Source organism: Rattus norvegicus, chromosome 15, assembly GCF_021556685.1.
Source record: "Rattus norvegicus strain SHRSP/BbbUtx chromosome 15, alternate assembly SHRSP_T2T, whole genome shotgun sequence".
Lineage (NCBI taxonomy): Eukaryota > Metazoa > Chordata > Mammalia > Rodentia > Muridae > Rattus > Rattus norvegicus.
Genome location: NC_141548.1, coordinates 21,123,687 through 21,144,981, shown reverse-complemented (window position 1 = coordinate 21,144,981; position 21,295 = coordinate 21,123,687). Strand labels below are relative to the sequence as shown.

At 43.2% G+C, this 21,295-nt stretch overlaps 1 protein-coding gene and 1 pseudogene across 2 annotated transcripts in view; one reads left to right on the top strand and one right to left on the bottom strand.

Moving 5' to 3' along the window:
• Nucleotides 1–3,142: 3,142 nt before the first annotated feature.
• The window catches only part of LOC148000872 (disks large homolog 5-like), a 39,294-nt gene continuing 21,141 nt past the window's right edge, over nucleotides 3,143–21,295 (bottom strand). The window contains exons 3-7 of one of the 2 annotated variants that reach the window (XM_087586840.1): nucleotides 10,387–10,614; nucleotides 9,485–9,647; nucleotides 8,178–8,309; nucleotides 7,334–7,510; nucleotides 3,143–3,747 (exon numbers count right to left, since the gene is read on the bottom strand). In XM_087586840.1, the coding sequence (XP_087442966.1) occupies nucleotides 3,663–3,747; nucleotides 7,334–7,510; nucleotides 8,178–8,309; nucleotides 9,485–9,647; nucleotides 10,387–10,537 (708 nt within the window). In that variant the 5' untranslated portion in view covers nucleotides 10,538–10,614 and the 3' untranslated portion in view covers nucleotides 3,143–3,662. Of the gene's footprint in view, nucleotides 3,748–7,333; nucleotides 7,511–8,177; nucleotides 8,310–9,484; nucleotides 9,648–10,386; nucleotides 11,147–21,295 lie in introns of both variants that reach the window. The other variant, XM_087586841.1, reaches the window with a different exon arrangement.
• Nucleotides 10,654–19,837, top strand: LOC148000874 (ribosome biogenesis regulatory protein homolog; annotated as a pseudogene).

Sequence of the window (21,295 nt, the reverse complement as noted above, 5' to 3'; positions counted from 1 at the left end):
GGTTTGGGGCACTAAGATTCAAGATATGCTATGGCTAGGGAAACAGCTTCTGGAGAGAGCTAGAAACAGTGGGAAACTTTTATCCTGCTTTGTCTTTAAAAGTAGTTGAAACTGAATAAACTGTGCATTGGCTGACTGGGTTGTGTACCCCGTGTCCAGGTTAATACCTCCCTAACATGGGACCTCAATGTACCAGACTGTAGCAGTGAATTAATTAAACAGCTTTAGTGCAGTCATGGAACTTGCCCAAGAGTTCTCTGATTTTGAGAATGAAACACACACACACAGGCACACACACGGTCAATGTCTGGACATTTCTAATCCTCCTGACAGCTACCATACACCTCCATTCCACCCAGCATCCCAGGATTAACACCTTTAAATCTATGTTTTATCTTTGCTACCTGTTGCCTTCTGGGAAACACCCCACTCCCCCAATAGGGTCCTATTCCCTTCCACCTACATTGTAGGCTGCTTTCTCTCCTGTAGCTCTTAACTCTGACCCTTCTAAGTCTGGATCATGGTGATTCCCTTCATCCTCCACTCCCTCCCAATCCCTTGCCCTGTCCTTCTGTCTTTCTGTCCAAACATTGGCAATGGCAACTCGAAGCCCTCAGGGACCCTCAGGTCTGGAAGTACAGCTTTTTGGGAGCCAAAATAAGACAATTATGAACACCAGATATTGATACTTTATGCATACATTCTTGATATAGAATAAATCAACTATCTTTAAGAATATGGGAATTTGATCCTCAGTACTACGGAGGGTAAACATCATGAAGAAAATGGCAGACATTTTGCCTATGGACTCTGTTCATATGTTTCTGGACAAAACTTAGTCACATGCAAACTCTTGGTTGGAGAGGCACCTAGGAAATATAATTCATGGTTGTCAACTCTGTGCTCTATTGAAGATGTAGGAAATGGGAAGGGAAGCTAGAAAATAACAGTACAGACTCTCTCAAAATTCTCTGAGGCCTGTGGGTTTGTACTCCAGGGACCCTGGAGGCCTGCTCAAACCAGAGACCCAGGAGGCCCACCCTAAACAGAGACAGTACTACCTGACTCCCAGGAGACCAGCTGTCACCCAGCTCACAGAGCTCTATATTCCTCCAATGAGGCTGGATCCAGTCAGAGACACTCATGACAGTTAACACCAGAAATAACCAGTTGGGGAGAGGCAAACCATAAACAACAGAACCCAATGCAAAATCTGCTGCTCACTCAGAGGACCTATAGGGCTCTTAACAATCATCTATAACAGGATATCTCGTGCCCTCTTCTGGCCACTGAGAGAACTGCATGCAGAGAGACATCAGACAAAAGTCAGCCAAAGAACAATTAACCAATATAAATAAAAATGAATACATTTCTCTTTCAGAAAGGCATACAAATGTATGATCAAGGCAAACAACACCCAAAATGGGGACACTCTGGCCCACGTCCCTTGACCCTTACACTAAACTGATCATACAGTTACACAGGTCGAACAATTAACATTCAGATTACAGTGAATAGGAATCCCATTTGTCCTCATATATCTGGATCACCTCATCCAGGATGATTTTACAAGATCCATTCATTGACCTGAAAATTACATGCTTTCCTTTTTCCTTTGGTAGTTATTGATCAGCGATCCAGTCTGGAAATGCACCAAGCTTTCTTTATGCACTCATCTCAGAAGGGACAACTTGAATATTTTCAAATTCTGAATATTATAAGAGAGCGTCACTGAACATGGTGGAGAAAGGGTGTCTATACTAGGATGAGTCAACATTAGGATATAGGCCTTGGTGTTGTATCTTAAGGTTTACCCATTACCACCTTCCTGAAGAAACAGCATTCTGATCTCCAAAGTTGCTACAGAAATTTGCATTGCAAATCTACAGGAGACTCTCAATGTTCCCCTTGCTCCATACCCAGTAGGAGGGAATTCTCTTATGTGTTACTAAACTAAGTTATGAAAGGTATGAAAAAATATCTCAGAATAATTTTGATTGGCATTTCTGTAGTGTCCAAGGATAATAAATATTTAATATGAGTTTCTAAGTCATTTAAGTTTCTTCAACTGTATTATGCTTATGTATATAGCCCATTTGAATTACGTTTTTTTAAATATAGTGTTTTAGTTTTTCAAATCTGTTTCAAATATAAGCCCATTAGTGAATGTGCACAGGGAAATAATGTTTAACAATTTCTGTAAATGGCCATTTAAAAAAAATCATTAATGACAAATTAGAAAATGCTCTCAATGAACTCACAGAATTGGCAGACAAGTTGTAAATAATGGAATTCATTGCAAAAGTCCAGGACAGGGACTGGAGACATGGCTCATCTGTTTGAGAATTTGAATCCCAGAGGACCTAAGGGGCAATTAACAATTCTCTGTCACATCACATCCCAGTGAAATCCACTGCCCTCTGCTGGCCGCTGGCAGAATTGCATGAAAACGAATATGGGGAGGTGGGAGGGAGACAACAGGCATGTGGGGTAGCACCCACATAGAGGTAGGCATTCTGGGGAGAGAATAGGGATTTTATGGTATGAAACTGGAAAGGGACAGAATATTTGAAATATAGATAAAAATATCCACTACAAATTGCAAAAAAAGAAATAATTCAAAACTGTAAGACCTCCGCCCAAAAGAAGCTATGATATATATCAAAATGAACTCAGCAAAACATCATTATCAATAACAACAAACAAACCAACAACAAAAATAGTAAAAATGTTCATTCCTCTACAATTGGTGGAATTCATTAAATGTGCAGTCATAGTTGATGCTATATTTCAAGGAATCCACAGGCATCAAACTCTGTGTGTCCTGAACATTTTACATTCCCATACTGAATTGTTGTATTTCCTCTAATGTATTAGAGAAATACTTCTGTGTTTCTCCTTTGTTTCTCATTATAAAGGAAGCTAAATTTGTGAGCACAAGGATAAAGCAAGGATATATTTCATCATGAAGGGGGGTTCCACAGAGCATGACACATTGTCTACATCGAGAGCACAGTTTCCTGCACAGCTCTGGCTGGCTGTGAACTGATGATGAAGCCTACGCTGCATGAGACTTGCAGAAAACCACTGTTGCCTTACACTTGTGCTGTTACAGGAGGAAGAACCACACACGACTCAGGACGGCCTTGTGAGTGAAGGGTTAAAGGTCACATTTTATTTATAGACAAACATTAATTTATTCAAGAACATTTTAAATTGGGGAGTCAATGAGTTCAATGTATATAGCCTTAGGAATATTAATTAATTAATATTAATTAAATACACTAAAGTTAACAAATGAATAACAAAACTTCAAACTTAAACAAATAAAACCAAATGCATAAAACAACCAAACTTCAAACTAATAACCAAATATAACAAGTAAATTAGTCAGCATTCAATTCATGCTGATTTTTCAACATGTAACTCCAGCCTGTTGCTGGCCTTGCAAATGCAGCAGAACGGCAGGTAAGATGGTAAAATCTCTTCAAGAGGAATGTAGACCTGCCTCATACAGGGTGGTTGGTTGTTGATGGACAAGTCGTCAAAGGGTTAAACGTGAGGCATGTTCCATGTCACATCTCAAGGTCTTTCAAATTCAGCCCAAGATTGGAAAGGTTACAAGGACTGAGATGCGGGAGGAGTTGTCAATCTTTGCACCCTCAGTGCTCCTGGTGGATAGGTCTGTCTCTGAGAGCTGTAGTTCTGGTCTGGGCCATGGGCAAGCGTCTGCTGGAGTGTTCAGACCTAGGGGTGGAAAAGGCCTGGTGAGGACCTGCCATGTCACTTATCCCATACACAGCGCACAATTCAGCAGGATAATCCAGGATGATCTTTCATCTGAGGTCATTTTCTCATGCCCAAGAGAGAAGGGTAAGAGATCCCACAGGCCTGCATATTTTCCCAGCTTTTAAAACTGCTAAAAATTGAACAGTGAACAGCAGATAACTCCAAACGTCTATACATATTATATTTTAAAATCATGTAGCAATGACTCAATGTCAGATGAGGAGAGATGTGAACAACCTAGAAAACAATAGGAAGGCCTTGGAGGCCTGTCCATCACTGAAATGAAGACTATCATTATTCCTCCAGTGCAGGAATATGCCTGGGGTCCACTTACAACCTCAATATCTGCAAAGACCCAGAGAAACAATATCTCAAGAAGTACATGCACACTGAAGTGATATTATATTTGGCAAGAATATGCTGCATGGAAATCTTGCCAAGGGTAGGCATTGAACTCTAAAGGAGATACTCATGAAGAAAATAAACTATACCACTCCTTTGTTTATGGGTATCATAAAACTATTTGTGGGGAGACTTAAAGGCACGGGGCTCAGATAATACAAGAGAGCTCAGACTGGAGGGATCAGTACACCATAGCCAGAATCTCCATGGATCACATACACTTCATGGACAGAATTCCTTTTAAAATGGACAGGAATAATATTCTGAGCTGCTCCTAGCTGACAGATGCTGAGAACTATGTAGAAAGTCACACACCCAATAAGACAGTTCATAAGCACAGGGAATCTACTTGGGTCCTCTCATCCTGTGCTTTCAAATCCGCTCAGTGACACCGAAATGATGCCGCATCTTCCCAGCCAAGGCCTTTTGCTCAGTGACCAGTTTTTTCTGATTCAGGGCGTCCTGCAGACTTTCCTCCATTCTCTCGTCATCCTGGTCATTAGAAGATTATATTGCCCATGGAGGCATGCATGTATACAGACACAGACAGACAGACACTCAGACATACACACTTTTGAACTCACCCAAATATATTGTTCACACATACAAGCAGAGTATTTTGCAGAATGTGCTTAGTTTCCCAGTTAATGGTAATAGAAGAGATCACCCAGTCTACTATTGTGGCATAAGAAAAAAAAACCTGGAATGGGGTAAGTACACAGTGAGCATAGCCTAAAGACAGCTCAGCCAATAAAGTGTATTCCCCTGAAAATCAGAAATTAGGAATGTGACATCTAGGCCTGTTAGCCAAGCCTGCTTAGCAAGTTTACAAAGCTGTGCACAGGAGGCTGATTTCAGGCAACAGAGCACTGGGTGGGGGCAGGTGAGCCTCTTCAGTCCTCTGCTCACTGTTTCCCAGTGCATGCAAAGTGAGCTGCATTTTTCAATATGAGGTCCCTTTAGGATACAGTACCTGACAGGGCAGCCAAACTACCAGCACAAACAGCTAGGAAATCTCCATAACCACAATCCAAGGTAAAACTTGGACTGGGATGCTATCAGATATAATTCGAGTGAGATAAGGCTGACTGATTCAAAGTCAAATGCTAGCAGGTATAATCAAACTCAGCCACAGTCCATGGAAGGGCTGGACAACATTGTACCTTTTCACTTTCTGACTGGTGGACATCTGGATAATTTTGCTTCATGGCTGCTCTGAGGTGAACCACTACAACACTAATGTGCCACAGTTTCTCTGCTGACACCTACTTCTCGTTCTGGAATCGCTGTGTCAAAGGTTGAACTTTCACAAGAGTTGTGCATGGCTTCTCACAGGGCTACCCATTTGACACCTCCAGCAATGTCTGAGGGTCATCACTTTCTAAACCCACCTTACAGATGATTTTCACTCAGAACAAATGATTTTGAATAACAATAGTTAAGAGTGCCACAACCCAACAGAGGGTGAGTGCTGTGGACTATTTTGAGCCTAAGTTTCTGTCTGAGGCAAAGATGTGATTCCACCTCAGCATAACTCCTGGACATCTTCTGCTTGCAGATTCAACTCTAAGCAAATTCATCTTTCAATTAACAAATTCCAGACCAAACTCCAAAACCAAGGTATATTCAACCAAGTTTAGGCCAATCTGGAAAGAAAGTGGTGGCAGGTAACGATTAACATAACCAGGATGTTGAGAAGACACAACAAGCACATGACCTTCCAGTGTTACTGCACACCGAGAGCAAAGCAGGCAGAAGAGCCCTGAGTCAGCAGTTTCCACACTCATGTACATGGACATCACACAGCAGCCTCTCCTCACATCCGTGTACCCTATTCCTGAGATTTCTCCAAGTAATGTCAATGTTGATGAATAGTTTTCCCACTGTAATAATTTCAATAGTAATCAAAACCCCATTAAGAACACTTTAGAACTAATTGGAAACATTGTGTTTCCTCTTCTTCTCTCTTTTACATTTCTATGTGTGTACATATAGACTAATACAATATATATAAATATGTGTCTGTGTTCAGAAACTTGTTGTGTTCACACACACACACAGATGCACAAACACACATATACACACACTTCTATATGTAAGCACCCATACCACAAACACTTAAAACAAGCAACTCCCAATGTAACATATGTACCATAGCCATAACCATGTTCACACATCTGTGCCCAACGACACAAACACACACACACACACACACACACACACACACACACACACAGAGTCAGAGAGAAATGGAGAGGGGGAGGGAGGGAAGGAGGGAGGGAGGGAGGGAGAGAGAGACAGAGAGAGAGAGAGAGAGAGAGAGAGAGAGAGAGAGAGAGAGAGAGGACAGAAATCATAAGTGAGAAGCAGAAAAGAATGAGGAGGCCATCCTTCTGGAAGAACAGTTGTTGAATACAGATTAGGCAAAGGAAATGTGTCAAGTGAGAGCGTAGACACTGCTATCCATCCGTTATAGAGTAAACCTGTGTAGGGAATGCACTTCTTGGGCACACGAGGTTGAGAGAGTTGGAGAAAAATTTCCCTCTAACCCTCACATATCTCACACAAACCCTCACCCTGAGAGAAGTCTTTCTTACATCCCTGTTCATCCAGTCAGCTCCAGGACATAAGCCACAGGAAAGAACACTAAAACACTGACATAGAACAGGACTGACACACTGCTTCTCAAGCTCTGTCACTGTAAACCACGATTGGGACAGGCAGAAGGGACTATTTTCAATGTACAGGGAAAAGGAGAGAAAGTCCACAAGCCCCATCATAATTGACAATGAGAGCCATTCTTTTGGCAACTGAACGGAACTCTACTCAGTTCTGTACACTACAAAGACGGCTACCACATGGCATCCCTCTAGCATAATGGCATGTATGTGTGCAATGTGTGATCAACAGATCCCCCTTAAGGATATGCATTTTCTAGTTGAGCAGGAGGATTTGGTTGTCAATCCTCCAATTTCTTGCATGAAGCTAGAATCACAGAAAGTTTTGTAAATGGGCAAAGAAATGAACAACTGGATGAGTCCTAGGAGAGTTTCTGGATAATTTGGAGAAAGGTTAAATTGGTTTGACTTGGTTTCTGCTTAGATATCAGGAAAACCTGCCCTTGATGCTTCATTCATCCTACCTGAGGCTGCTTGTTACACGGATTTTCATACTGGCTTCCCCACAGAACCTTGTTGTTTCCTTAATGGATTCTTCCAGTGCAATCTGATCCCTTAGAAGCCCTTTGTACTCATTCCATGCTCTCTGGGCATTGTTCTTCAGCTCAAAACACTCAGTTAGGAGGGGGCAGAAGCTGTGGCTGAGACACAAAGAAAAAATGGTGAATCCTAGCCAGTCTCCAACTTCCTCCCACTTCTCCAAGTCCATTCCTCCTTCTAGGATCCTGATCTGAAGAGAGCCCCAGATTATAGTCCAAGTTCACTGTAGCCATGGAGCATAACCTAGAGAGAGGTCAAATGGAGAAAAGAGCAACATTCCAGAAGACTCAGGGCATTTCTCAAAATCCTGACACCATTGATTCAAGTTTTTCCCAGAAGAGGACTTAATCCCTATGTGTGCTTATATGTCCATTTTATTAGAATGTCCCTTGGAGGCCAATCTTTCTATGTGTCCTGTGTGTGTGTGTGTGTGTGTGTGTGTGTGTGTGTGTGTGTGTGTGTGTGTGTGTGTGTGTGTCCTGTCAGAGCCCCAGAGCATCAGGATTGATTGATGACTCCATCATTGTGCACACATTTTCTATGTACAGGATCCCTATTTGGGAAGGACAATGACTGATGAATCTCACAGTCTCTTTCCATTTGTTCAAACTATCTACAAGACGTAAAAATCCTAGAGCCTTCCTTAGAGACAGGCTTCCTGGTCTGCTTCAAACACTATAAAGCCTGATCCTCACTTTATTTCAAAGATAAGAATGGGCTGACATATGCTTGCCTAGTGATGGGGTCACAACCTTGTAAGTTACTCACCAGTACCAGTCATTTTCCAGTGTAAGGTTTTTACATTTGACCAAAGCGGTATTGATCTGCTCGCTCATTTTCTTCATGTCGGTCATCACTTCCTCGTGCTGCATCATGAGCATCTCGGACTCAAACTTGTTCCTGTGGCAGGGCGTGGTCCAAGGATCAAATAACATTATGAATGAAGGATTCAAGAATTACATGAATTTAGACTGAATCCTGAACTACCCCAGCCTAGGACATGCCACACCCTTGCTCCTTGGTACTGGGTCCATTTGGTATTTATTCAGTTTATTATTATGGCCACGGGGACAACAGTGCCAGGAAACAAAAGCAGGGAGCTGATTTGCTTGAGCTCCCTGACAGGCTTTGAAGAAATAGACTAGCTTGCCAAGAACATTCGAGGGTCCTGTGCCACCATCCAGGCTCCAACTTAAACCCATGAAGACTATTCTCCTGTTCTTAGGTAACAATTCTCAATCATAGAATCTATTGCTACATGAAAACCCAAAGGAACATGGACAGTATTTACAGGGAAAAGAATTTATAACACACACCAGGAGATTCCCATGTGCGTCCACCTGAGCAGATGTGAAATGTTGTACTGTTCAAAGTGAGGCTCTCACCCTCATCATCATCATGCCATGGAAATTGACATAGGATAATTCTCAGGCCAAATCAGAACACAGAATACCCAGATCTTAAGTTATACACACAAACGCACTCACACATGCATACACACACACAAACTCACACAAAACACACACACACTCTCTCTCTCTCTCCTTCTCTCTCTCTCTCTCTCTCTCTCTCTCTCTCTCTCTCTCATACAATTAGAATGCCAAATAAATACAAGAATGTGGAATTATCTCAAAATACAATGAATAAAATCAGAGAACACCAATGATACCCTGTTGACAGTCCAGTCACACACTGTGAGGCAGCAAGAGGGATTAGGCCCCTCCAGCTCTTCACAGGACCTATTGAACCCAAAGCACCTCCAGGTCAATTTCAACAATGATTGGTCATAATCAGAGCACCTAGAAATTCCCACAACCCAAAAACTGTCCAGGCTACATAAACCACACACTGAGAGCTCACACACTACTACCCTTATTCCCAGACTGTGATTCAGGCCACAGGCTATGATTTACGTTTGTAGGAATCAAAATAGCCTGTGCCACCATCTCATTCCCATCTGATCTTCACATTCTGATGCAATCAGGAAAGTGATTTTGACCATAAGCCCACCCTGGAGTTGTAGCCTACTGTGATGTGAGGAAATGTGGATTTAACAGAACTTGCATTGTGACTACCTGTCATTTAAATTCTTTCCAGGGTAATCCGCCAGGATTCTCCTGAGTTCATCTCTCTCCTTTTGCATCTTGTGGAGGGCAATTTTGAGGTTCTCCAAACGCTTCATTCTCTCCTCCTCAACAGGTGTTGTGGAGGGTTGGGATGATGCCTTCTGATCAGACTCTGTAGGTAGATAAACACCAGTAAACAGGCATATATGTGGACATAGTGTCAAGAAAAACTATGCTTACTCTAAAACAGAAGTCTGAGGATGAACAGTTCTACAGATACAGTGACCTCCTGACAGAGCAAGAAAGCTATATTTAAGCTGAACTCAGCTCAGTCCCTGTTCCCCACCATCATAGACATATGGTGACATATGCCATCATAGATATAGACCACACCTCCTATAGCCATTCTTCTGCACTGAAATTCTAAAGCTGGCCTAAACAAGAAGAATTGGAGGACCTTCTCAGCTAATGTATGATGTGAGGCAGGTAAGTCCTTGAGTCCAAACTGTTTAATATCTTGAATCCCTAGTCACGTGTGTTGAATTACAAAGTAACTGAGACCATGATATGACCAGGAGAGTATCCCTCTTGGCATCAATTACCCATGTAGTCTACAGGACAGTGCTGAGAGGAAGTGGTTCCACAGCCTATCCTGAGAGAGACACTTTGTTATTCTTACACAGGCACATCCTGGTATTCTTTGACACTGCCCATGACATTAAAGAGATCCAAGGAAAGCCCCTTGACATATACCAGGTCTTGGTTCTCTGTCAAACTAATGATCAGAAATTGTTGTGTCTGGGTCAGCCATTTAGGAAGACTGAGGCTCTAAATCATACGTCCTACTCCTGGAAGGACCAGCTCAAGCCAACCTCCTCCAGGAAGCTCCCCTTGCCCTGCCCAGTACTCACTTGACCTCCTCAAGGACCTTTCCATTCGTCTTGTTCTCCAACGTGATAGAAGGCTGGCCTCCCTCTGCCTTGGTCTGGTCTCTGCATGGATATGATTGTCCCTCCGAAAGAGACTGTGGATCCTGGAGAACATGCCTCCTCGGGAACCCATTAGGAAATGAAGGGAAATGGCTCAGGCAGTTGGTGTCACCACAACACTGCTGACATCACAGAACATTCCAGTGTCTCCTGGATACAAGAGAATTTCCAGGGAAGACACTACCGGTGATGTTACTGGGAAATGCCATAGCTTACTTGCTAACTACCTCCACCCAGACTGACCAGGTTCTGCAGTGACTTTCCCAGAGACTCACTTTTGAGCGAGGAACACCCATTCGCACACTCTCCTTCCAGAGCTTCAGAGTTCTCACTGCTTCATTACAACTCAGTTGCTGAGGACAGGGAGAGTTGGTTAAAGCCTTGATATGGACAGAACATCTTTGTTAACAGCCAAAAATCTAAATATGCTTGGTGAGGGAGATTCTTCTCCCTGAAATGTATAAACCCAGGGTCCATGCATGTGACATATAGTCCAATTCCCACAGTTTTTACTGTTCCCAGGAGGCCAATAGTTTTTTTTTCCTACACCTTTAAATGTATGCAAGTTGGAGCATATTGTTTCATGGACTGTGCCTTGGGAGGGGGCATGGTTTCAATATATTCACCCATGTTTTTTCCTGAAATCTCTGTTTTACAATCCCATTTTGTGCAATGGAAACTCCTGTTTCCAGGCAACAAAGTGCTCAGGTATAGGGCAAACATCAAGTTGTAAACGTTCTGTCTATTCTTAAAAGTTAAAATCCCCAAAAGTTAGGGAACTGAGACCCAAGCAAGAGCCAAGGAGGGGCAGAATGCAGAGGTGCTGCTGGCCAAGGAAGAGCAGGAGGAAGCAGAGAAGCTGTAGCACATCATGGTGCACAGGGAGCTAGAACTGGAGTTCCACCTGGGTAACCTGCTGGCTTCTGACAGCAACCCCTCGATGGTGCTGTGCCAGGCCAGGGCCTTGCTGGAGGCCGAGCTGTGTGCCCCGGAGTGGGAAAACCCAGAACATCTCAACAACCAGCTGTGGAAACTGCTGACCAAGGGCATGGAGGAGGCAGTGGTAGTGTGCTTGCAGGAGCCTGACACAGGCCTTCCCCGCAGGAAGCCACTGCCTGGCCAAGGGCTCTCCCTTGCTGGTAGAAGTTGGTGAGCTTTAAGAGCATCCATTCCAAGAAGAGGACCAACCTCATGTGGGACGAGGTGAATGGCCAGTAGTGATGCCCTTGTAGCTACAAGCCCTCCCTGGATGACACTGAGGAGTGACTGATTGAGGTGCCTGGGTGTGCAAACTCCATGGAAGACCAGTTCTCCAAAAAGGATTCAGGCCAAGAAGAATGCATGGCCAAGAACTAGCTGAACCATCTGTGCAACTAGTCTGCATGCACAAGATGCAGATGCCCAGCTTGGCTGGCCTGCACCTTCCTGACACCAGAGTAAGGGGGAGCTTGGCTGCACCATGCAAGTGTCCAAGGTCTCCAAAGCTTCCTTGGGACACTTCCAGGAGGGTTCTGTTCTACCAGGTCTCCTGGGTATGCACATATTCCACATTCTGGGGAAAAATAAAAGGTTTTCTAGTTCCAAACAATTTGGAGCAAATATGTATTTGTTCACCTATGAGCGTGTGAGTGTATATGCATTCCTGTGTGCTTGTGTATAGGTACACCACAGAACGCAGTGTTGGCCTCACTAATTAATATCAGCATGGTTAATAACAGTGGCTCTCGTTTATTATTAGCACCTCGTGATTATAGCAAATTATCAGGAGTCTGATCTCCTCAGGAGACTTCATGCTAGCCTAAGGCAGCAGTCCGCAGACTTGTTTCTGAGGACCCCTTTTTTCTTTCCTCTTTCTTTTTTTCTTTCTTTGCTTTGCTTTTGTTTTTGAAGACAAGGTCATAGTCGAGGCTGCCTGAAAGTCAGAGATCCACTTGCCTCTGCCTCCCGAGTGCTGGGATTGAAGAGATGAGTCAAAACTGCAGGCATCTAAGGACCCCTTCATGTTCTCAAAAATCACTAAGACACATACAACTTAATCTAAATGGATAGAATCTGAATCTCTATCTACTAATCATATAGTAAACATAGGAAGCTTATGAAATGTAGTTGTAGGGTACTGGAGAGAAGGCGCAGTTAGTGAATCGCTTGCCATGCAAATGTGAGGACCAGAGTTTGAATCCCCATCATCCTTGTAAAGCATCATCAAGTTGACAACAAAAACTTTTACTCAATAAGTGTTGAACCCACCATAGGGCACTCTCTCAAACAAATGCTCTTTTTATATTCAGAATATTATTAATTACATGCATATATATGAGTGTGCATGAATTTACGGGCACACACACACACACACACACACACACAGACATGTACAAATGATTTGAAAATGCACATGTAGAAAGGAGAGAACAAACTCCCATGAGTTAACTTCTGATTTCCACATGTGTACAGTGATGCCTCTAACCCTAAACATATAAAATAAATAAATATATTTTTAATTTATAAGTATACTGTTTCTTTTAGTTATACAAGAACCATTCCTTTATCAATCATTCTTACATGGTTGGAATTTTGGTTGGAATTACATTTCACCACACCTCTCTCTGAGGACATAACCAAGAAATATATCCCACATCTGTGAAATGTTTGGTTCTAAATCAATTTAAGGTTGTGGTCTGAGTCCTATCCATTCAGTAGACATCAGACCTCATCCTACCTACCTCATCCAGCACACTGTAGCTGAGTGAGATACACAATGAGAAAAACATCCTATGCATCTGCACAGACTGTAAGGGAGAAGAATGATTAAGGCTAATGGAGAGCTTGGCAGATTAAAGGGGCACCTCCTGCTGAGCAAATGATACACGAGTTAATTATCAAGTGTTTATAATATCCCAGAACCTGTTCTTGAAGCCATCTTCACTCCATCGCATTCCGGCTTCAGAATCATGGAAAGCAGGAGCAGTGACTTTCCCATAAAACTAGGAAAACTGGATGTAGATGTCTCCATCTTCCCTGAAAGCCACGACTCTGAAGAGAGGATTCTAACCTGGATGCTGAGACCTTTAGACACCATCTCAAAGAGACTCCTAGAAAGGGTGATATTTAAGCTGACTTGAAGGACAGTGCTGTTTGGCTGTTTAACCCATTCCTAGGTTTGTCAAATGAAGACAATGACTGAGTCTTTTGTAAGAAGAACATGAAAACGTTAAAAGCCACAGGACTGTGCCAGGGAAGTGAAGGGTCTAAGTGGTCACGGTCACCACTATTACTGCTGGCATCGTGAAGCAGAAATGAGAGAGACGGTGACCACACAGCAGTGACAGGTGAGAGGTGAGTCTAATGGAAGTCAAGTTCCTCATGCTCTGGACTGAAATAACCAAGACACTGACTGCTGTAGAGATTGGAGGCAGAGGCTAAGGAGATTCCTTCTAGGAATGTGCGTCTTTCCTGAGAGATGTTCCTGGGTGGCCTTCAGTGCTCTTAACCACAGTTACTCCTACTGATAATGATTTCTGAAGTTTGTGTCCCATTAGGGTCAATTTGTTTCATTGTGGATTTAGAATCTAGTAGGCATGGGAGGGCTAATGCTGTAAGAAAAAGTATCTAGTCTCAGAATGGTGGTCTGGGGTTGTTCTGATCTCGGTAGCAATGCGACCTGAAAGGCAGCAGAGAGAGTCATGATTTGAGGCACCTCACAGAACTCTGAGGAAACTACAGGAACCCAAGTGACATGAGGGCATAGATGGAGGCTGACACAGGAAAGTAGGGGTCTATCTTTAGGGTACCTCCTACTCCCACCTTATATAGAATCTACCTTAAGCAAAAGACTAATTCACATGAGATGGCCAGGTCTCTCATCTGATCACCTCCTAAATTTTAATAATCATGCTTCCTATCTTTTTACTTCTACTCAAAATCCCAATTCACTGGTGTGTCCATGTATCTGCTAGTTACTTTTAAGCAAACAAATAATAGTGAATAGAAGCTAAACAGAACTGAATAAAGTATGCATATGAGGACACTAGCTAAAGATTTTGTGTGGGTTTGAGGGGCCAAGCTAGGAGAATGCTAGAGAGTGAGGTAGAAGAGGGTGGGTGGGTGGGGGAGCAGGGGCATGGGGCTAAAGGGTGGGATGGGGGCTTTTGGAGGGGAAACCAGGATAAGAGATTACATTAGAAATGTAAATAAAGTAACTAATACAAAAGTAAAAATATAAAATCAAAAGACGTGTGTGGGGAAGCCTGGGATCTTTGATCTGAGAATGCAGGCCTTGAGGGAGTCAATAAGCTGCGTCTCCCTGATGCTCCTCAGGCTTCTCTTTACAGGCTCCTTGTCCATATCCATCAGCCACAGGCTGAAAATTTCAGGATAAGACAAACAAAATAATGGAAATCCTTCCTTCTCAAAGCCTTTATCTTTATCTGTGGGATGATTTTTCTCCCCAACAGTACCGTGCTCACTATGAAACCTTTAAACTTGTGGACAGAGCTGAAGAAGACTTCCAAGTAGGTGTAATTTTTTGTGTTCTACTGTTAGAAGGTGTGCTATGGTATTTGTTAGAGAATTTAATAAAGCGCCAGATGAATCCATAAATGTAATTTTATAAGGTTTTCAAAGAATGATGTTTTTTATGTAAAAGAAAAGCATCTGATATTGTTTCTATGAGCAAAGAATTGGCATCAATATTTCAATCTCTAGCTATGCAAGTGTGGATTATCCAAAGTAGGTCTTAATATTACCTAAACAAAATTCCCTAGGCTTATCCAAGAGCTTAATGTTCCTGTTTGTTTTACATGAAATGCTGACAAACTGCTCTGATGACAGCCATGTCCAGTTACAGTCCACTGGGCAGGGATCCTCACTGGTTGATCAGTAAAGTATTAAACCCCTGGCACAGACCTCATGCACAGCACTTGGCTGGGTGCACTTTGCTCCTTGTCCACTAGAGGGAGACAAGACTGAACGGTTTAATGTAAATGGAGATTCTCAGTAGCAATGTGCTCCTGCAGTGCTAACATGTCCCCAGCAGAGCAAACCTGTCTGAAGAACTTCTCAGGGAGCAGGTGTTTCCTTAAAGCACTGAGAATGGCTACACAGGACAACTGAAAACTGACAGCACGTTCAAAGACAGTGCACAGAAGAAGGAACACATATCCTTGAGAAATGTAGAAAACCATGCAGCCTAATCACAGACATACAGACGCTGAATTAAATGATGGATGGCCAAGCAAAACTCTGTGACCTACATGGAGGTTATTGAGATGTAAATATTCACGATCCTCTGGGAAGTTTGTCAATTTCTACATCCTTCCTTGATAACAGCCATGCTACAGATACACTAAGAGCCTAAAAATTCCTAGGGTGCCAGCATTTCCAACCTGAAATTCCATCCGAAAAGAAGAACTAGAGATATTGTCAAAATTACAGTTTAAAAAATTGTAGCCTTACGATAAGTAGAAGAAAAGAAAGAAATGAAAGATACTACCAGGATAAGGACTAAACAAACAAAATCAAACACAGATTTATATACAAACTACTTACAGATGGGAATAATAAATATGTCTACAAAGATAATGCCTTGCAAAAATAAATCAAAAGTATGAATCACAGTTGCTCTTGTCCATAATTCTTTATGTTTTCCAAGATTTGAGAGAATAAGTATTCTTTTTACATGAAAGTTCATTTGAAAAAGTGTCTAGAACTAAACTGAGAAAATAGGAGAAAAAGGCAACCAGGGTGAGCTTTGGGTCTGAGGCATCAGAATGTGCAGAGGCAGGCAGGCATGAAGGAGGGCAGCAGGCTTAGGAGCTTCATCTTGTCCCAAGTGTGGATTCATGACCCAAACCTCACAGAGAAGGCAATGCAAGAGTGGCAGTTTTCACACTGGGGAGTAATGGGTGGGTCAGCAGTAGGAGCTAGAGTACTGGCAGGCCCTGCCTTTTTATAACTGGGGGCTTTGAAATGAGGGCAGTTTGATAGATGGAGTTGGGGGCTCACCCTAGGATGTGGACTCTGACCAGGGAGGGCAGGGGCAACAGGGAGCATGAGAGCATGTGTCACACCTGATACAGTGCTGCAGTCTTTGTACTGGACAAGGTAAGGAAGTAATGAATCTGTAAAGAGCCTGGCCCTGGTTTTTCATGCCTTGAAACCAACCGAATCGGACGGAGGGGTATTTAATGATTTATGTACTTGCAAGGGGGCATAGAGACTCTATGTGCAGGGGCAGAGAGGCCTAGTTGAAAGACTCCCCTCAAAGATAAAAAGGAGTCAAAGGCTCTGTCCTCTAAATGTGAACAAAAAGTAGTGTTAGGCACAGCAGAATTCAAACCACTAAGGTTAATGATTGAATTCAACTATGTGGCTATAGGATAGCACCAGGAGTAAATCTATTACAGCTGGTGGTTTTTGAACAAGCACCATGGCCATCAGAATACAAAGGGAAGAGCACAGAATCATGGGAAATCAAAGTGGTAATACCATGACACATGGCAGAAAGATTCAGGCAAGATAGAGCTGGATTCAGGTAGCAGGGGAAAAGGAGGTAAGTACACAGTGGCTTAGGAAGCAGAGCTAATGGGATCTACCATCTGACTTATGGGAACCACCATGTGACTCATGGGATCTACCACGTGACTCATGGGATCTACCATGTGACTCATGGGATCTACCATGTGACTCATGGCATCTACCACGTGACTCATGGGATCCACCATGTGACTCATGGGATCCACCGTGTCATTGGGGTCTGTGTCCTTTAAGTTCCATTGCAGTTGACCACTTTCTGTCTCTGAGTGTCTGTGTTCCCATAAAATGCTGTGAATGGAGAAGCATGGTGAAAGAGTGTCTCTTCCCCTAAATTTCCAATTTTCCTGGACAATAGCTTATGACTCCTGGCTGAGATTCCTGTGGATTTTCAGGAGCTTAAGTGACAGTTGATTGGCTTTGTCACTTCTCTGTTGCTGTGATTAAATATGTGTACAAAAGCAACAGTTAAGGGAGAGAAGTTTACTTTGTTTTATACTTGCAAGATGCACCACAGTGGAAAGTCAGGACAGCAGGAGCCTGAGAGCTGTTGTACTGACTGCAGGCAGAGAGCAGAGGAAGATGCTGGTCTTCAGATCACTTCATTTCTCTTATCCAGTCCACTGTCCCAGTCAACCACAGAGGGTGTGTCTTCACACTTCAATCAGTCTAATCAGAAGAGTTCTGCACAGCATGTCCCGAGGCTAACCTACATCTAGTAATGCCTTATAAAATAGAGCTAATAATCAAATGATCTTCCACTTGGGTGCCTAGAGCTGTGTCTCCAGGGAGATTCCAGGTGCTGTCAAGTTGATGATCAACAAACACTAACCACCATGCAAACTATGAAGACGAGTTCTTCATTTAGACTCAAGCCTTCTTGCCATGTATTCCTAGAAGTTTGGGAGAGTAGAAATTCCATAAATATCAAAACCTGAACAACCTCCTCACTTACCAGTCAGGCATGCTAGACCAACACTTCTGAAACTGTGACCTGGACAAGCACCAGTAGCTTCATTACCTGGGAATTCTCAGAAATGCACATTTTAACCCTACTAAGTTTGTTCTCTGGATGAAGCCAATCACCTCCTCTCATTGGACGGCCTGGAATGGATGCTTTCTCTTCCCAGAATGGCCTCCAGGTGCAGCAAAGCTAAGTTCACAGCTAATTGCAGTTGGGTGTTTGGGGCGTCCTTTTCTTGCCCTTCAAAATTACCTGACTTAGTAAAAAGAATCAGTAGGCCCCATCTGTTATTGACAAGGTGACCAATCCAGTCTTGAGAAAAGCAAGATTTAGAAATCACTTTAGTCTTGAAAATCAGTACTATGAAGGTAGCATGTCTTACCATGCCCTGCAAAGAATCTACAAAATTCAGAAAGCTTGGTTTTTGTTGTTATTTCTATTACCAGAATGCTAAAACTGAGAAGGACTAAACAGGTGACCCAGGTGACATATAGAACAACATATTTAAATGGGGGCTTTCAATTTCAGAGTTTTAGAGCAAGAAGATGTGGGATGAACAGCTGAGAGTTCCAGTGTTGATGAAGAAGTAGAAGAAACAAATGCTACCTGGGAATGGTGGGCGCCTTTGACGCCTCAAAATCCACTCCCACTAACACACCTCCATCTTGCCTCCAGACCTTAAAGCTCTGGTGGTCTGGGAGTCCCCTGGAGCTGGAAAGGATGTAAAGGTCAAGAACTGCGATTGTTGTACAACCTGAGACGTTCCAGAGCCTCATGAATTCCCTTTGATGGTTTGCTGCCCATGCTTCTGAAGAATCTGACACCTCCACTCCACAAAAGGAACAAAATTGAAAGTTGCCTGGTTTGTCACTCTAGAGTTAAGTCTGGTGAAGCCACCTTCTGTTTAGGGGGCCAATGTGATGCAGGAGGTGAGGTTGTATGACTGAGGTCCTTATGGTCTCTTCAGGTGCATGAATGTATGGTTGGGACCCTGATAATCTTCTCTATGTATTTATCTCTCTGTATATTTCTGTCACTTCTACTGATTCGAGTCAAAGATCTAAAAAAGAAGGGAAGTGAGCCCTCCTGGGACAACAGCTACTGGTGCCCCTGGGATGATACACAACTTCCCATAGGCTCACTGATCATGCTGGCCCATTCATGCTGTACCCCTCTTCTGGCAGCAACTGGGGCTGTAGGTCGGTGCTACTGTTGCTATGGTGATGCAGGCAGTAAGGACTCCTGAGTAGTATTGTGGGTGATGGACACAGGCCCAGAAGGAGTTTTGTGGAGTAGGATGGCTATGATGGATGTCTCCGGCACTGTGACCCTGGAGGAGGCTAGTTGCCTCTCTACCCAAAAGACTTGATCCTGTTAGGCCTGCTTTTTTGTGAGCAGTTGGGGCTAAAACCACACTAATAAATACATTGACTTTGTGACAGGAACTGTTATTAACTTACATCTCCATCATTGTAATGGACCTCCTGAGGGGAACTGCAGTAAGTGGATGCATAACATTGAAATAACCCATTATGAGGCAGGTCTTCTGGGCCAGACCCATATCTGACTTAATAAAACGATAGCCGTCAGCCCAGCCAGCCCACTACCAGATGATAACCCAAAGGAGCCACTCCAAGACAGCAGCCAAGTTCAGGTCATCAGACTCCCCCGAACAGAGGAGGGACATAGCTGTGGATGTGGATAGGACCCTACCAACCCTCATAAAGGGAAATGTACTCCAGGAACTGCCCTGGCTCTGGCTCCTCCAGTTCTGATCAACAGGAGCTCAAAGCTCAGATTGTGCAGGCAGGGTCTGACAATACAGAAACACCCACAGCTGTGGTAGAAGGTGGATGTGAGCAGCTTCATCTCCCGTCTTAAGCGGGAACCCAGGCCTGATTGCTGCTACCTCTGCAGTTGTGGCTGCTGCATCCTGCTCTGCTCTGGGGCTGGCTGGAGCCTCTGGCTTCCACTCTGGGCTCCACTGCAGCTGCACTCTGCACTTCCTAAAAGTGATTGATGCAGTCCAATGTCACACATGGAGAGGTTTATATGGAGCAGTTTTCTTCAACATGGAATCAGGTACACTAGGTTGCAGGGGTCACCGACCCAGGATGGTATAGGCCCAGTCCCTCAGCCAATGGACTTCAGCACAAAGGGCTGACCTTCTGGCTTCATCCCATTCATTTTACTGGGAGAAGGGCAAAGACATGCACACTATGAACAGTTGACATGCATTTGCCAATGCCAGTGTCCATGGGCCCTCTTTAGAGAGAGGGGACTCCTCACCTTGACAAAAAGAAGACAGGAAGAAACCAAGTGACAAAAAGAAACAGGAGGCAAATGGATGGCAGTTCTTGTTAAACAAGAGACCCATACTCTGCTGTTATCAGAAGACAAACAATTCTGTATATGGGTTGCCTCTACCTCTGAATTTTGAAAATGCCCTCACCTTCATGACCAAAGTTTCCCCTAAATCTGGCAAAGGCCTTAAATGTTCCTCTAAAATTACGTTGTGCATAGAGGCTGCAAAACTCATGAATGGTAAAATAAATGTGTCCATGAGACCAATGAAAATTAGGCTAACCTTCTACCTTTTGCCCTCCTAAGGGTCAGATGCCCCCCATATTGAGATGTTTAGTAGGTAAACGTTACTAGCCGTTCCCCCATCACATTCTTGGAGACCCTGCAACAGACCCAGAGGACTATTCACAAGGCTGAACCCTTGCTCATGTCTGAGCTTGACCAAATGTTCCAGACTGGAAACCTTATGTGGACAGAGAGGACCCTGACATAGAGCTTGGAACCAACAGTGAAAGCCTATACATTGTGGTCCTCAGCACTAACTGTCACCACACCCAGCTAAACAGGGCTACAGAATATAGGTCACCCCCAGAGTCTCTAACCCACTAAAGACAAAACAGACACAGTTCTTATAATGATAGTTTTCTTATTTTATTTAGATTTATGTTTCACTAATTGTTTCATTAATCCATACGTGTTTGAACACATAAAACATTTTAAAATAATATTTGTATGATTATATCAACTTTTCAAGCATAAAACTATAAAATCGTATGTTACGTTACCAAATATTTTCTATTTCTTCATCTCGCTTGTCTTGATCACTCAGCAAACTTGTTTTGGCACAAATTACCACATGAATGCTAGAGCCCAGTTTTATATGCCATTCACAGAATGGTGCCATGGCAATGATGCCAGCCAGAGTGGGCTTCCAACCTCAATAAACTGTAGTTTTCTTATGTTGTCTTTTTTGTAGGAAACTCATTAAACCCTGATAATCCAAAAGATCAGAAGCAGGGAGCTCATAGCCAATCT